Source organism: Chlorocebus sabaeus, chromosome 20 (assembly GCF_047675955.1).
Source record: "Chlorocebus sabaeus isolate Y175 chromosome 20, mChlSab1.0.hap1, whole genome shotgun sequence".
Taxonomy (NCBI): Eukaryota; Metazoa; Chordata; class Mammalia; order Primates; family Cercopithecidae; genus Chlorocebus; species Chlorocebus sabaeus.
In genome coordinates this window covers 1,739,008-1,756,252 of record NC_132923.1, presented here as the reverse complement: position 1 = coordinate 1,756,252, position 17,245 = coordinate 1,739,008, and the positions used below count along the sequence as shown (strand labels likewise).

General features: G+C 44.9%; 1 protein-coding gene and 4 non-coding genes across 5 annotated transcripts; 3 read left to right on the top strand and 2 right to left on the bottom strand.

Moving 5' to 3' along the window:
- Nucleotides 1–2,202: 2,202 nt before the first annotated feature.
- On the bottom strand, nucleotides 2,203–2,273 carry TRNAG-GCC (transfer RNA glycine (anticodon GCC)). Its single transcript has one exon. It is a non-coding gene; the product is annotated as a tRNA-Gly (tRNA).
- Nucleotides 2,214–16,164, top strand: HSPA6 (heat shock protein family A (Hsp70) member 6). The gene is given in 2 exon segments (XM_007976392.3): nucleotides 2,214–4,887; nucleotides 15,063–16,164. A coding segment is annotated over 1 exon segment (1,920 nt). The 5' UTR covers nucleotides 2,214–2,954; the 3' UTR covers nucleotides 4,875–4,887; nucleotides 15,063–16,164.
- Nucleotides 8,532–8,614, bottom strand: TRNAL-CAG (transfer RNA leucine (anticodon CAG)). The gene has a single exon. It is a non-coding gene; the product is annotated as a tRNA-Leu (tRNA).
- Nucleotides 9,307–9,378, top strand: TRNAG-UCC (transfer RNA glycine (anticodon UCC)). Its single transcript has one exon. It is a non-coding gene; the product is annotated as a tRNA-Gly (tRNA).
- TRNAD-GUC (transfer RNA aspartic acid (anticodon GUC)) lies at nucleotides 10,266–10,337 on the top strand. Its single transcript has one exon. It is a non-coding gene; the product is annotated as a tRNA-Asp (tRNA).
- Nucleotides 16,165–17,245: the final 1,081 nt, after the last annotated feature.

Here is a 17,245-nt window from a genome sequence, read left to right as displayed (position 1 = left end):
GATCTTTCCCATGCTTTTCTTGTGATAGTGAGTAAGTCTCATGAGATCTGATGGTTTTAAAAAGGGGAGTTTCCCCACACAAGCTCTCTCTTGTCTGCCACCATGTGAGGCGTGACTTTCATCTTTTGCCATGATTGTGAGGCCTCCCCAGCCACGTGGAACTATAAGTCCGTTAAACCTTTCTTTTGTAAATTGCCCAGTCTCAGGCATGTCTTTATTAGCAGTGTGAGAATGGGCTAATACATACAACTTGCTTTTTTTTGTACTCAATATTGAGTCGTGAGCATTGCACCACTTTACAATGTCTATTTAAGTCATTACTTTAAGGTCAGTTCTATTTTTAAAGCTACTCAAACTAAGCTACTAAACATAAGTGGATATATTTAAGTGTATGTATAAAATTTGTACTAGGCCAACTGTGGTGGCTCATGCCTGTAATCCCAGAGCCGTGGAAGGTGGAGGTGGGATTGATTGAGGCTAGGAGTTCAAGGCTGCAGTGAGCTGGGATTGCATCACTGTACTCCAGCCTGGGGAACAGAGCAGGAACCAGAAAAAAAAAAAAAAAAACTAAACTAAAATGAAACAAAAAAACCCCAACAACCCTGCAGTGACTTTTTTACAAAAAACAAACAAGCAAACAAAACCAAAACTGTACTGCATGCATAAGCTCCCCTGTGCTATGTTTGAACCACTCTGAAGAGATCAATTAAAAGAAGTGAGTCACATTGGAAGCATGCCTGTGTGATGCTGTGGTAACATTCATAGGCTGCGTTAGGGCCATACCTGTAACTCTTGGAGGTGAGTGGATAAGTGGGGTTTTGAGGTGGCTAGGGGCTGGAAGAGAAGGTTGGAAGAGTCCACACAAGAGAATCCCTTAACAAGCCAGGGCACAGACCCCCTGGCTGGGCCAGCTTTTCCCTGCTGAGGTGAAGACATGTCTCTTGCAGGCCGTCCGCAAATGTCTTGACTCTGGCATCCAGCTGTGACCAGCTTAGACACTGAGAGTGAGTGAATTTAAAGCCGACAGCTTATTCCCCTCCTGGAGTTATGAAATAGGTTACTTCTTTTCGACGACAGTTTGATTTTCCACTGTGGAAGTCATATATTGCCCATTTCTTTAAACATTCCTTTTTTTTTTCCTGGACTGATCACCTTACCAGTACAGCTGATCTCTGAAGCAGCAAATTCTACCAGCTGTCACTGGTGCTCTCGGAGAGAGGACTGACCAAAAAACTCAGCCCAGGAACAGTACTGACCTCTACTTCTGGACTCCTGCCTCCCTCTTAAAAGGTCTCTCGAACTTCCTAGTGGGTTCTAACCTGTCAAAGGAGAAAATAGCCACCTATGGAGTAAGGGCTTTTAGTTTCTCTTTTTACAAATGGAAGTTTCCTTTGAATCAGGCAAGTAACATTAAATAAAAGCCAACTTTTAAGTTTCTCTAATACACTGCTAAATTATAACACCAGAATATAACACATACTCTCCAGCTGCCAGCCATTACAGTTGCGACCCTTGTTACTATAGTGGTATGTCTGCCTGTCATGCATGAGAGGGGGGTTCGATTCCCCGATGGGGAGGTCACGGAAAATTGTGTGAAGATTTTGTCAACCTTCAGAAGTCTCAGAAATGTCTCGTTGTTTGGCTTTCAGTAGAAATCCGAACACCAGAAGATCTGAATGGAATGTTCTGGATTTTAAAAAGTGGGAAATAGCCTCAAATCACAAAGTCACAGCCTGATAGAAACCAGTGTGACTTTACTGCCCAGTGAACCCATCTCATCCTCCAGCATTTAGGGCATAGGTCGGACTGGAGCCTGTAGTAGTTTACTCTCCACCTGAGTCCTGGTCTCTGACTCAGAACCCACTTAGGCCACAGAGAAAAACCGCACACTGGGCCTCTCCACTGGGCCTCTGGAGAGGAGGCTCCTCCGTGTTACAAACGCTGGGGAGAACATGAGGGACATCCCGACCATACACTGCGTCCTCCTTTCCCGGGTGTTGCATTCTGTCTTGGGCTGAGCGGCGAGGTCTCTCCCGAGTCCTAGGGCCACAGCGCGATGTCACCTCTCCTTTGAGGAAAGTGGTAAAGGAGAGAGAACAAAATCGGAGGAGCCTAAAGCCTTCGGCCACTTGGTTTAATTTATTCAAGAGTCATTAATCTTACATGAGAAAAATAACTGAAATGAATAGAGAAAACGAAGCGTGCATTGGCCGGGAATCGAACCCGGGCCTCCCGCGTGGCAGGCGAGAATTCTACCACTGAACCACCAATGCTACCAGCGGCTAAATGACTTGCGGGATCCTTTCTTAAAGTTACTCTCATCCCTTAACGCTATCTCTGGCCATTTACGAAGGAATCAGGCACCGTCTTAAACAGTGGTTTGGAAAATATTTTGTTCAAGATAAAACTGTTTTAAGACATACACATATATATCTTACATATCTGTATTCGCATGGTAACATATTTTTGGGCTTCCTGAGCCGCTGGACTCGTAGCGGCCCTCCAAGGCAGCGGGCAGGCCCCTGTGCGCCTCGCGGATCCGACCTCCCACAGCCCCGGGGAGGCCTTAGCCTCTAAAGTTGCTGCCTTTGCAGCCTCTGCCACAACGGCGCATCCTCAGAGCCAGCCGGGAGGAGCTAGAACCTTCCCCGCGTTTCTTCAGCAGCCCTGAATCAGAGGCGGGCTGGCCTGGCGTAGCCGCCCCGCCCCCCATCTCATGACCGGATCCGCCAAAGCCTTCTCCCGGGGTCAGCGCCGCGCGGGCCGCCGAGCTGCCCGGCTGAGTCAGCCCGGGAGGCGCAAAAGGATAAAAATCCCGTGGAAGCGGAGCTGCGCAGAGCCGAGCCGGGCTGGCTGGAGAGAAACCGCAGGGAGAGCCTCACTGCTGAGCGCCCGTTGACGGCTGAGCGGCAGCAGCGTCCGTGGCCTCGCGCATCAGACGAGAAGCTTCAGCCATGCAGGCCCCACGGGAGCTCGCGCTGGGCACCACCTACTCGTGCGTGGGCGTGTTTCAGCAGGGTCGCGTGGAGATTCTGGCCAACGACCAGGGCAACCGCACCACGCCCAGCTACGTGGCCTTCACCGACACCCAGCGGCTGGTCGGGGACGCGGCCAAGAGCCAGGTGGCCCTGAACCCGGACAACACCGTGTTCGACGCCAAGCGGCTGATCGGTCGCAAGTTCGCGGACACCACGGTGCAGTCGGACATGAAGCACTGGCCCTTCCAGGTGGTGAGCGAGGGCGGAAAGCCCAAGGTGCGGGTGTCCTACCGCGGGGAGGACAAGACGTTCTACCCCGAGGAGATCTCGTCCATGGTGCTGAGCAAGATGAAGGAGACAGCCGAGGCCTATCTGGGCCAGCCCGTGAAGCACACGGTGATCACCGTGCCCGCCTACTTAAATGACACGCAGCGCCAGGCCACCAAGGACGCGGGGGCCATCGCGGGGCTCAACGTGCTGCGGATCATCAATGAGCCCACGGCGGCCGCCATCGCCTGTGGGCTGGACCGGCGGGGCGCGGCAGAGCGCAGTGTGCTCATTTTTTATCTGGGTGGGGGCACCTTCAACGTGTCGGTTCTCTCCATTGACGCCGGTGTCTTTGAGGTGAAAGCCACTGCTGGAGATACCCACCTGGGTGGAGAAGACTTCGACAACCGGCTGGTGAACCACTTCATGGAAGAATTCCGGCGGAAGCATGGGAAGAACCTAAGTGGGAACAAGCGGGCCCTGCGCAGGCTGCGCACAGCCTGTGAGCCAGCCAAGAGCACCCTGTCCTCCAGCACCCAGGCCACCCTGGAGATAGACTCCCTGTTGGAGGGCGTGGACTTCTACACGTCCATCACTCGTGCGCGCTTTTAGGAACTGTGCTCAGACCTCTTCCGCAGTACCCTGGAGCCGGTGGGGAAGGCCCTGCGTGATGCCAACCTGGACAAGGTCCAGATTCATGACGTCGTCCTGGTGGGGGACTCCACTCGCATCCCCAAGGTGCAGAAGTTGCTGCAGGACTTCTTCAGCGGCAAAGAGCTCGACAAGAGCATCAACCCTGATGAGGCTGTGGCTTATGGGGCTGTTGTGCAGGTGGCCATGTTGATGGGGGACAAGTGTGAGAAAGTACAGGATCTCCTGCTGCTGGATGTGGCTCCCCTGTCTCTGGGACTGGAGACAGCAGGTGGGGTGATGACCACGCTGATCCAGAGGAACGCCACTATCCCCACCATACAGACCCAGACTTTCACCACCTACTCGGACAACCAGCCTGGGGTCTTCATCCAGGTGTATGAGGGTGAGAGGGCCATGACCAAGGACAACAACCTGCTGGGGCGTTTGGAACTCAGTGGCATCCCTCCTGCCCCACGTGGAGTCCCCCAGATAGAGGTGACCTTTGACATTGATGCTAATGGCATCCTGAGCGTGACAGTTACCGACAGGAGCACAGGTAAGGATAACAAGATCACCATCACCAATGACAAGGGCCGGCTGAGCAAGGAGGAGGTGGAGAGGATGGTTCATGAAGCCGAGCAGTACAAGGCTGAGGATGAGGCCCAGAGGGACAGAGTGTCCGCCAAAAACTCGCTGGAGGCCCATGTCTTCCTTGTGAAAGGTTCTGTGCAAGAGGAAAGCCTTAGGGACAAGATTCCCGAAGAGGACAGGCGCAATGTGCAAGACAAGTGTCAGGAAGTCCTTGCCTGGCTGGAGCACAATCAGCTGGCAGAGAAGGAGGAGTATGAGCATCAGAAGAGGGAGCTGGAGCAAATCTGTCACCCCATCTTCTCCAGGCTCTATGGAGGGCCTGGTGTCCCTGGGAGCAGCAGTTGTGGCGCTCAAGCCCGTCAGGGGGACCCCAGCACCGGCCCCATCATTGAGGAGGTTGACTGAATGGTCCTTCGTGGTAAGTCAGCTGTGAATGTCAGGGCTGTGGTATGGGCCTTCTAGACTGTCTTCTATGATCCTACCCTTCAGAGATGAAGGGCTGGGGGGTCTTCTCTCCAAAGCTAGAACTTTCTTCCCAGGATGTTTCATAACTGAAGGCTTTTGACTTTCTGAGGGGAGGGAAGTTCGTCCTCTTCTGCTTCAAATAAAAACTCATTAATTTATTAATGCTCGTGTGGCACTTTTCATTCCAACCAATCAAAGTACAGAAGTACACAAAGGCTTTCAGAAGCAGAAAATGTTGGGGTGGGTGCTGAAGGAGAAATGTGAAGAATATTCCTGAGACCATGTGCATGATTTCTATAGTGGAAGGCATGATTTGGAAAGGAGTTTGAGGTCAACACATTGGGACAGTACTGAAGAGTTAGGGCTGATAAAGAGGAGAGGATTGAGACTTACAATGCAGGAAGAGAGGGAGAGATGTGGAATTGGAAAAGCAGAGAATGAGGAGAAACTTAAGTACTGGCAAGGTTTCCATATGTGATCCTATGATACAAATTCTGTATTTTTGTCATAGGATACTGGTTTAGTTTGTCAGTCTAGGTGTTTTAGTAACACTAACAAATAGTTTACATGCTTATTAGCTGTTTCTAATCATGTCACTTTATCCATTGTTCTTTTAGAGAAAAGACCTTGAGTCCTGGACTCTGGAGGATGGTATATGTCAGAGGAAGTAGGTCTGGTGGTATGATTAAAGTTACTATTGACTTCATGTCAGAGAAATATTATGATCCCATCTGGTTTCTGCCCATGGCATAATGAGGATGTTGGAACAAGACTATAGATTTTCAGCCCTGCCACTTTATATACTGTGCAAATTAAACTCTCCAAGTTTGAGTTTCCCCTTCCCTGCAGTTGGGATGATGATGATAACAGTACCAACCTCCAGATTGTTGTGAGGGTTCAATTAATTAATACATGTAAGAGGCAAAGAAGAATGTCAGGCATATAATATACTATCAACAAACATTAGCAATTACTATTAATTGTTAGTCGGATGTTAACTATGTACCAGGTACTTGACATACACAATCTAACTTAATCTTCACAGCAGCATTATGGAATACTGTCTTCTTTTTGAATATGAGGATTATGAGGTTCAAAGAGGTTAAACAATTTATTCAAAGACACAAAGCTATTAAGTGGGGACAGGGGAAGGGAAGGCTGGAATGAAGAACTCTGTCCTGTCTAATTCTAGAGCCTGAGTATGCCACCTTACAAATAGGCCATAACTCCACTTATTATCAGACCTTCCCCTAGATGTTTTGCAATTGGATATATTATGCCTTTGAAATACAGTTGGATGCTGAGCCACGTGAGAAAAAGTGTGCATTTTATTGTATATTTGCAGAGATGGAGTCTTGCTCTGTCGCCTAAGCTAGAGTGCAGTGCCACAATCTCGGCTCACTGCAACCTCTGCCTCCCGGGTTCAACCGATTCTTCTGCCTCAGCCTCCTGAGTAGCTGGGATTACAGGCGCCCGCCATCACCCCCAGCTAATTTTTGTATTTTTATTAGAGATGGGACAATATTGGTCAGGCTGGTCTCAAACTCCTGACCTCAGGTGATCTGCCTGCCTCAGCCTCCCAAAGTGCTGGGATTACAGGTGTGAGCCACCACGCCCAGCTAGTTGTGTGTTTTTTATAGCAAGTGACTGAACTTGCAAAATATCCTCAGGCACAACTTTACTGCCAGTTGAGTCAATGACAATATAAAAGCAAGGATATTTGCCTTTGCTTTGTTGGTGTAAACAAAATAATCAGAAGGATAAACTTGTGTTAGTTCCCAAACAATCCAATCCATAGTATATTTGCCCTATGCACAATGGGAGATTTATTTTTATCTCAGAAATTATGGGAGAGAAATTATGGGCTAGAACAATGCTACCTTATACATTATATTTCTTAGGTTGATTATTTAAAGATGGGGAGAAGGTTACACTAACAATGCACTTGTCTCTGGCTGTCATTTCACATTTTTAACTGCCCTCTTTTCCTGGCCCTGGCCCAAGTCTTATGCAACCTGGCTTCATATGGAAGGAACCTGAAAAAAAAAAAAAAAAAAAAAAAAAGAGAGAGAGCTGGAGTAACACGTACACCCTGCATTACATTCTCCCTTTCCTGAACCTCATCTCAACTCAACATTGACCCCCTCAACCTGTTTGAACTTCTGAAGAGGATTGATGGTACTCACTTTTATATAGTTTCTCAGTATTTTGATAGCATGCCTCTTTCTCCTTTTAAAAAACCCAACATACACAGAATATAAGAAGAAAGATTTTTATCGTGTTTAGTTGTGACATCTCAGATCCTCCCAGTTGAGTGCAATCTATTCTTCTATGTAGAGAGTTAAACTTCATTTACTTTTAAATCTCTGTTGATCATTTTGGTTTAGTTTCTTTGGGGACTGTTTCCTGTATACTAAGTATCTAAAAATCCTTATGTTGTATGTAGTCTTAGTTTGATTATTGTAATCACGACGATGTCATCCAGTTCCAAAGGCGGGGGGGAGGTTTGAACAAATTAAATCAGAACACATGCCCATTACTAAAAAATCAATTCTTGGTACAAGCAGTTTCTTGCCCCATTCCCAGGTCCTACTCCTCATAGGCAACCACTTTCAAGTTGTTGGTTTTTTAAAAGAATTTTTGATTTTGCAATAATTTTAGATGAACAGACGAGTTGCAAAGATACTACATAAAGTTACTCTATATCCTTCCTACTTCCCCTAATGTTAAAATCTTATATAACCATGTTATATTTATCAAACCTAAGAAATTGGCATTGGTATAACATTAATGACTAACTGTAGATTTTATTCAGATTTTACTTTTTTTTTTTTTTTTTTTTTTGACACAGGGTCTTACGCTGTACCCCAGGCTGGAGTGCAGTGGCACGATCTCGGCTCACTGCAACCTCTGCCTCCTGGGCTCAAGAGATTCGCCTCAGGCTCCGGGAGTAGCTGGGACTACAGGCGCGAACCCCTGGTACTTGGGAGGCTGAGGCGCGAGAACCGCATGAACCCAGAAGACGGAGGCTGCAGTGAGCCGAGATCGCGCCACCGTACTCCAGCCTGGGGTACAGAGTGAGACCCTGTCTTTAAAAAAAAAAAAAAAAAAAAAAAAAAGCGGGGAGGCGGGGCAACGCGGTGGAGAATCTGATCCTTATCAAAGTTTGACACTACTGCGTTAGCGTTAAAAAAGAAAAAACTCAGACTAAGACTGTACGGCAAATTAAATGATCCTAAACAACGTTCTGTTGTTTAGTCAAAGGAGATGGTATCTGCCTGCCTTAGTGTGCTTGACGCAGAGAAAGGGCTCAACACATTGTTGTCGAATAAAGGAATGGATAAATTGACACTGGGAAGTTGGAGTGCAAAGTTAATCTTAGTCTCAACTGCTCCCTGATTTCATAGACCAGACTCTAGCCTACAATACAGAAAAAATAGATTTAGTTCTATATGTGCAGAGCAGCACAAATAATTTTCGTAAATGTAGATACCCAGGATAAAACGCAATGTCGATCGATTGAAAAGTCTTTCTCTACAAATTCAAGCATAATTCCTAGTTGGTTTATATCAAGAGGAAAAGGACAAAAACATACATTGTCAGAAGTGGGATTCGAACCCACGCCTCCAGGGGAGACTGCGACCTGAACGCAGCGCCTTAGACCGCTCGGCCATCCTGACACTCGTTAGATGGTGTTTCCTAATTTCTCCTAATTTTATCATATACTGATGGTGCACGCTATAAGGTCACATTACTGTGTCTATTTAGTGTTTCAAACAAGATTCTAACTCTCTCTAGACTCTGTCGCAAAGCGGAAAAAATAAAACCGGCTCCGACAGCTCTTTCCTCTTTCCTACTTCCTCACTACCCAAACTAAACCTTAAGCTTCCATTTTCCCTGGGGACTATTCGAGCGCCCCTCTACTTCTCTAGAGGGGTCGAGCCATGTCAAGGTAGATCCTGAGCCGGCCCGTCTCCCTCGCATCCTCGGCACCAATCGCTGTTGCTGAATCCGACAGCCGGCGGATCCAGTGCGGAGTCTCGAGCAGCTGCGGAGCTGGGAGCTACGGGACGTGAGGAGAGCAGGTGTAAGAGAAGACTGCAGAGGAAAATCACCCGGCGGTGCTCAACTCCGGCTTTCTCTTTGGGATGTCAGCCGGCCCCGCCCTGAGGCTTCCAGAGCCAGTGACTTCTGCGTCCATAGCCCCCCGCCATTTGTAGGCGGGGCCGAGTCATAAGAATCGGTTCTCACCAAGTGAGGGCTTAGCGTATTTAACCTCAGGATCATAAACACAAGATACTGCTAGAACGGTCGGGAAAGTCATACTCTTTGCTTATCTTATATATAGATTTCTAAAACCCCTCATTCAGGAGCGTTGGTGGTATAGTGGTGAGCATAGCTGCCTTCCAAGCAGTTGACCCGGGTTCGATTCCCGGCCAACGCAAGTGTTTTGTTTCCTTCTACGAAAAACTTTTCTGAGCCGGAGCTACAGCGCGCTGTGTATCCGTTTTACGCCTCAATGAAACTGCAGCTATACCTGACTTTCCATACTCGCTTCCTGTCGTTCCCCTGGCCTCTTTCTAAAGCCAGGCCTTTTTTGAAGGGATTAAATTCTGATGGTTCTTTCCTCCCTTCCTTTCTTTGTAAACTTCCAACTCTTGAAGAATCTTTGGGATCATTTGAATCCTGGGATGAAGTCTTGGCTTCAGAAAGGGGTTCTTGTGTCTTGCGAGGTTCATTCGGTAGCCACGCACTACTGAGCACTTGAACTTGGCTAGTTTCTCTAAGAAACTGCATTTTCAAATTTAGTTTTAATTAAAAAATCAATTGAAATAAAATTAATAAATGAGTGGAAATTTTTAAATGGATACTTAATAAGCATTGGAGAAGGTTTCAGTGCATTTGAAACAACTTGGCTATTGAATCTACTTTTTCAATTGTAAATTTTATGAAATCTAAATACGGATTGTTTTTCCAATGAAAATTTCCCTTCCGAGTTGAAATGTGCTGTCTTTAAGTGCAAAATACATAGCGATTTTTGAAGACTGGGTAAGAAAAAAAATATAGCCAATTAATATTTTTATATTGATTACTATTTTTTGCATATATTGGGTTAAAGAATAAGATTTATTATTAAAATTATCACCTCTTTCTTTTTACTTTTTAATGTGACTATTAAAAATGACATGTAGGACTCGAATTATGTTTCTACTGTAGTGTAGAGAGTAGAAGCATAACTCTGCCAACAGTCAGCAACTTTCCCTGAAAGTATGCTGGTAGCTTAGGAATATCTTTTTCTAAGAGACAATTTTCAAGTTAATTCTGAAGTCGTCCTCGTTAGTATAGTGGTGAGTATCCCCGCCTGTCACGCGGGAGACCGGGGTTCGATTCCCCGACGGGGAGACGGTGGGTTTTCCTTTTTCTTCTTCTCTTCCAGTCAAGAAAAAAACAATTTACAAGTGCTTAAAAACCAAATTAAAATAATTAACTAATTAAAAAGAAACACAAACTCCAGTCCCAGTTAGCTACACTCCCTTTTTAATAAACTCCAGTCTTCATTTTAAACCTACTTAGCCCCTAAAACCTATTTTTCATATATGCCGGTGTTAATGTTTAGGCCTTGTATACGCAATGCTGTAACCCAAATTGTTTTCCTCTTGTCTAAAGGCCATCAAGCTCCAAAGGGCAATGCAATAAGACCGCGCATAAGTACACCTTTCTTCCAAAAGCCCTTCAGCTTGCCCCCTCAAAAACCTTAGCTGCTGTTCCCCACACAACACCCCTTTCCAGCAAAAAATAGCCAAAAAAATCAACACCCAATCTCCCTAACAGCAGTTAGGGTCTCCATTCCTAAGGGGGAACTGAAAGGAGTTAGTTAGCTTGGTAAATAGCAAGGGAAGCGTCTCTGGAGAGCCCCCGGCCCCATGGTTCAGTGCCTCATTCCCACGTAACCAAAAAGCAGCCTGGGAAAAAGTCAAGCTTCAGGGCGCCGATAAGGGAACTAGGACCGGAGGTTGCCCCTGAAAACATGCGGGCGGGGGCACAAATAGGAGAGCCTCCGACTTTTTGAGATAAAAACTTGCACAAACCTCCAGCTCACTCAAATAAGGGAACAAGGCCTGAAATAGAAATGCTTTGTCCTTTGTATAGTCAGCGGGCTCCCAGGAAAAAGTTCCTTCTCTTTTTGTAGGCATAGGCACAGTAGGCTCCAGTGGGTTCCAGTATGCACTTTCCTTTCCTTTTTTTAAACTGCAGGTCCAGCCTCTATAAATCACAAGTTCAGCCCCAATTGGTCCTGGGGCGAGGTCCCGGGCCAAGTTTTCACTTCAGCCCCTTAATAGGTCTAGAGCCAAGCAAAGCAGCCTCTACAAATCACTTCAGCCCCTAGTTAGTTCCCGGCTGAGGACCTAGGCCAAGATCCCGGGCCAAGCTTTCTAATTAGTTCCCGGCCAAGGTCCCAGGCCAAGCTAAATCACGCTTTCTCCAAAACAGCCCGCAAACTAAGCACATTCCTTCCCGTTTCCAGTCCATAAAAACCCCCAAAGTGGCCTCATAGTAAGCAACCCTTTCGGGACCCCCTCTCTGCTGGCAAAAAGCTCAGATGTACTGGAGTGAGCATTTGATTTGGAACTGAATTACGTGGGAGAGAGGTAGGGATTCAATTTGGGAATCAAACCCTTGATAATTTCCCAATAAACTGATAGTCATTAGATGACTTGTAGTCTCGATAAGTCGAAACTTTTTCCTAACATGCTGTTTATGATACTGAGTTCTTTGTCACTGGTTGAACTAACAGCAATTGTATTCACAAATTTTCTAGCCTTTAAAATACTGTATGAAGGTTTTATATATCTGTTATCTTTTATTATACAAAAGTCATTTATTGGAATAACATATATAATTAGATTGACCCTAACCATTCAGGCTGGATGAGGCAACACAGTGTGAAGATTAAGTGCATGGGCTCTGTTGTGCTTCCTGTGTTTGAATCTTGGCTCTCCTTGTCTCAATTTCCTCATCTGTAAAAGAGGATAATGATGGTAATTTTAATTCTTAAATGGGTTAATATACAAACATATATTGCAAATGTATAAATATTGCCAGGATGGTCCATTTTTTTTTTTTTTTTTTTTTTTTTTTTTTTTTTTTTTTTTTTAGACAGAGTCTCCTCTGTCGCCCAGGCTGGAGTGCCGTGGGGCGGTCTCAGCTCATTGCAAGCTCTGCCTCCTGGGTTCACACCATTCTCCTGCCTCAGCCTCCCGAGTAGCTGGGACTACAGGCACCTGCCACCACGCCTGGCTAATTTTTTGTATTTTTACTAGAGACCGGGTTTCACCGTGTTAGCCAGGATGGTCTCGATCTCTTGACCTCGTGATCCGCCCTCCTCGGCCTCCCAAAGTGCTGGGATTACAGGTACGAGCCACCGCGCCCAGCCGATAGTCCATTCTTAATGCCTGTAGTGGAATGATGTTTGAGATTTTAAGTCTTATTCCATAAAATGGAGGTGAAATTCAACAGGGATGGGAAGAAAGGACATATGCACCTCAGCCACGCTTTAGCTCCAAACCTACCTTATGCTGTCATCTGCCCCACAGCCTCCATCCTATAACAAGAGGACCAGCTGTGCCAGTGGAGGCCACGGCATCTAACTTATGCCATCAGTGTAACCTGTTACTGCCCACCTGCTCTGCCTGATATTCTCTGACTTTTAGTACTAAGGTCCCACGGAGGCTGCAGTGCCCACAGGCAAGAAGAACCAAAGGGTAGTACTGACTGGTAGTGGCTAGCCACAGCTGTGTGGGGACAGACTGACACTGGGCAACCACTAAGTGGATCAGGGTTCAGGCTGCCCTGTCTTGGGAAACATATAGGGACAGGTACCTATAACCAACTCCTGCCATAGGCTGGCTTCAGTTAGCCCTTCAGGTTGGGACCCACTGAGTGGTTTTTCTGGAAGTGGCCACCTAGAGTTCCCTGTGGCCAGCCAAGGTATGGGGACTGGATTTTTGGGATGTCTAGGGAAAGCCAAAAGCAAAACCCAGAAGACCATTCTTTTTGTGGAGGAGTTAACAGATATAGCACTGACCAATCAGAATAGCCACTGGTCATACATTTCCCCATTATAACAGGATTCACTGCATTCCACAAATTTTGTTTTTTTTAAATTTCCAAATATATGAAGCCTTTTAAAAGTTATTTGTTATCATTGATTTCTGAGTTAAATTCCTTAGGTTCAGAAAATGTGCTTCATATATACTGATTCCATGATATATGTTGAAGCTTACTGACTTTAGCCAGGTGTGGTGGCTCAAGCCTGTAATCCCAGCACTTTGGCAGGCCGAGATGGGTGGATCACTTGAGGTCAGGAGTTCAAGACCAGACTGACCAATATGGTGAATCCATCTCTACTAAAAATAAAAAATAAGTAAATAAATAAAATTAGCCAGATGTGGTGGCATGTGCACCTGTAATCCCAGCTACTCAGGAGGCTGAGGTAGGAGAATCACTTGCACCCAGGAGGTGGAGGTTGCAGTGAGCTGAGACAGTACCATCACACTCCAGCCTGGGTGACAGAGCAAGACTCCATCTCAAAAAAAAAAAAAAAAAGAAAAAAAAGAAACTTATTAGCCTCATGTAAAGTCAGTTTTCGTAATATCCCATGTGTGTTTGAGAAGAATGTACAACTGCAATTATTGATTGCAGTTCTATATATATATCTATTAAATTGAGCTTATTAATTGCATTCATATGCTTAATAAAAGTAAGAAAAAAACATATGCTTAATAATTTTTTTCTCTGTTTGATATAGTAAGGGTTGAAGTATATGGAATTCTCTCACTGTGGTGACGGATTTGTTCATTTTTCCCTTGTAGGCCTAATTCTTGCTTTCATATTTTAATGCCATTTTATCAGTTACATATTCATCAGTTTAATCTTTTATTATATGATGACCATCTTCATCCCTAATGATGCATTGTTCCTTAAACCTTATTTTGTCTGATATTATATAGCTATATGCCAACTTTCTTTTTGTTAGAATATTCCTGGCATTCCCTTTTCCATTTAATCTTTCTGTTTCTTTATGTTTTAATGTCATTCTTCTAAACAGAATAAAATTGATCTTAAAAATTCACTTTATCTTTTAACTGGAAGGTTTTGTTCAGTTGCATTATTATGATTACCAATATAGGCCAGGTTATGGTAGCTCACACCTGTAATCCCAGCACTCTGAGAGGCTGAAGCGGGTGGATCACGTGAAGTCAGGAGTTCAAGACCAGCCTGGCCAACATGATGAAACCCTGTCTCTACTAAAAATTAGGTGGGTGTGGTGGCATGCAGCTGTAGTCCCCAGGAGGCAGAGGTGGGAGAATCGCTTGAACCTGGGAGGTGGAGATTGCAGTGAGCCAAGATGTCACCACTGTACTCCAGCCTGAGCGACAGAGACTCTGTCCACCCACCCTCCAAATAAAATTGCTGATATATTTGAACTTATTTCACCACCTCGTTTTGTGCTTTTGACCTCACTTATTCTTTTATTCTTCTAAAATTCTTACTTTCTACTCTCCTGCTTTTGCACTGCTGTCACATACATGTAAAATGAAGCATAGGAAATGTATGTGTATTCACAATCAACTGGAAACTAATGACTTTTTATTTCTGCTGTCAATCCAACAATGGAGGTAAAGCAAAGAGTGGTAGTTCCAAACTTGAACTTCACAGATGAACAAAATTTCCCCATAATGTTGGTTACTGGCCAGGCAAGGTGGCTCAAGCCTGTAATCCCAACTACTTGGGAAGCTAAGGTGGGAGGATTGCTTGAGCTCAGGAGTTGCAGGCTACAGTGAGCTACGATCGTGCAGCTACACTCCAATCTAAGTGATAGTGCAAGACCCTGTCTCTAATGACATCAATAAAGTTGGTTACTAGTATAGGGTGGTCAACTTTTCATTTTGCCAAGTTAGCAAATTCATAAAACAAACAGACACAAAACTATCATCTATCCTAATTTTAATTTTAGAAAAGAAAGGACATTTAAAAACAACTTATTTTGGTGAATGAAAAAGTATTACTATTGGGTTTTCACCATTAAAGCTGATGAGCTTTGTCTTTCCTCCTTGCTTTTGATAGGGCCAAAAGAGAGACATTGGCTACTTCAACAACTTTAAGGTGGACTCCAGGAATATCACCAACAGCATGACCTTGTCTGCCAAATCCAGCAACCAGAACTGTTGCAGGAAGTCAAGGACCTGGAATAGAGGGACCAGCTGGAGCCGAGGCAGAGGAACATAAATTGTGAAGATTTCATGGACATTTATCAGTTTCCAAAACTAATACTTTTACAATTTCTTATGCCTGTCTTTTCTGCAATCTCTGAACATAAATTGTGAAAATTTCATGGACATTTATCACTTCCCCAGTCAATACTCTTATAATTTATTATGCCTGTCTTTAATCTCTTAATCCTGTCATCTTCGTAAGCTGAAGATGTATGTCACCTCAGGACCCTGTGATGATTGTGTTAACTGTACAAATTGTAAAACGTGTGTTTGAACAACATGAAATCAATGCACCCTGAAACAGAACAGAATAACAGCGATTTTCAGGGAACAAGGAAAGAAAATCATAAGGTCTGACTGCCTGCGGGGTTGGGCAGAATAGAGCCATATTTTCCTTCTTACAGAGAGCCTATAGACAGACGTGTGAGTAGGAGAAATATCACTGAATGCTTTTCCCAGCAATGAATGTTAATAATTGATAGCCCTGGGGAAGGAATGCATTCCTGGGGATAGGTCTACAGAGGGCCACTCTGGGAGTGTCTGTCTTATGAGGTTGAGATAAGGACTGAAATATGCCCTGGTATCCTGCAGTACCCTCAGGCTTACTAGGATCGGGAAATTCCAGTCTAGTAAATTCTAGTCAGAGCAGTTGTCTGCTCCCAAACCCTGTTTCCTGTTAAGATGTTTATCAAGACAATGCATGCACAGTGGGATACAGGCCCTCATCAGTAGTTCTAATTTTGCCTTGCCTTGCTTTGTGATCTTTTATTGCCCTTTGAAGCATGTGATCTTTGTGACTTACTCCCTGTTTGTACACCCCCTCCCCTTTTATAATCCCTAATAAAAACTTGCTGGTTTTGCGACTCAGGTGGGCATCATGGAACCTGCCGATACGTGATGGCACCCCGGTGGCCCAGCTGTAAAATTCTTCTCTTTGTACTCTTTCTCTTTATTTCTCAGACTGGCCGACACTTAGGGAAAATAGAAAAGAACCTACATTGAAATATTGGGGACTGGTTCCCCAGATACAGAACTTCATCATTTTTTTCAATAAAATTCAATTAACCATCATCAGGTACAAAGGCTGTGGTTTTCTTGCTATTCTCTCATCTGCCTCACAGCCTCCATCCTGTAACAAGAGGACAAGCTGTGCCAGTGGAGACCACAGCATCTAGCTTATGCTGGATGATCAGCTTGGCTCTGGCACACTTCTCAGTGGCAGAGTTGGGCTATTTGGCTCCAATCTCTACTTTTTCCAGCCCAATTCCCTTTGCATGAGAAGCACCTCCAAAAGGGCTGGTCTTCAGGACTATGCCCAAATGGGCTTTGTTGTACTGTTTACCACGCCACTTCTGATCCTGTCGGTGACTATGGAGCTTTCTGGCGGTAGACAGTCCACAACACTTGCCCATATTGCTGGCTCCACAGGTCTGAGCAAAAGAGCAAAAACAAAAATTTAAAATTTAAAAGAAATGACTCTAGGCCTGGTGTGGTGGCTCATGCCTGTAATCAGCATTTTGGGAGGCTGAGGCGGGAGGATCACCTGAGGTCAGGAGTTCGAGACCAGCCTGGCCAACATGGTGAAAGCCCATCTCTACTAAAAACACAAAAATTACCTGGGCACAGTGGCTCATGCCTGTAATCCCAGCTACTCAGGAGGCTGAGGCAGGAGAATTGCTTGAACGTGTGAGGTGGATGTTGCAGTGAGCCAAGATTGCACCACTGCACTCCAGCCTGGGCGACAGACTGAGACTTCATCTCAAAAAAATTAATTAATTAAAAATAAATAAATAAAAATAAATGACTCTAGTTTAAATGTCATTTGGCAAATTTATTTATTTACTTATTTATTATACATACAATACACATATATGTATTTTACATAAGATATAAAATATGTGTACACATAAACATATATGCATATATAATTTCTGCATATGCTTATCTGTGTTTGCGTGTCTTCTCATTTGGCTGAACATCATTTAAAACTTCCACCTGCACCTAAACTGGAGCCCACTGATGACAGAGGATGGC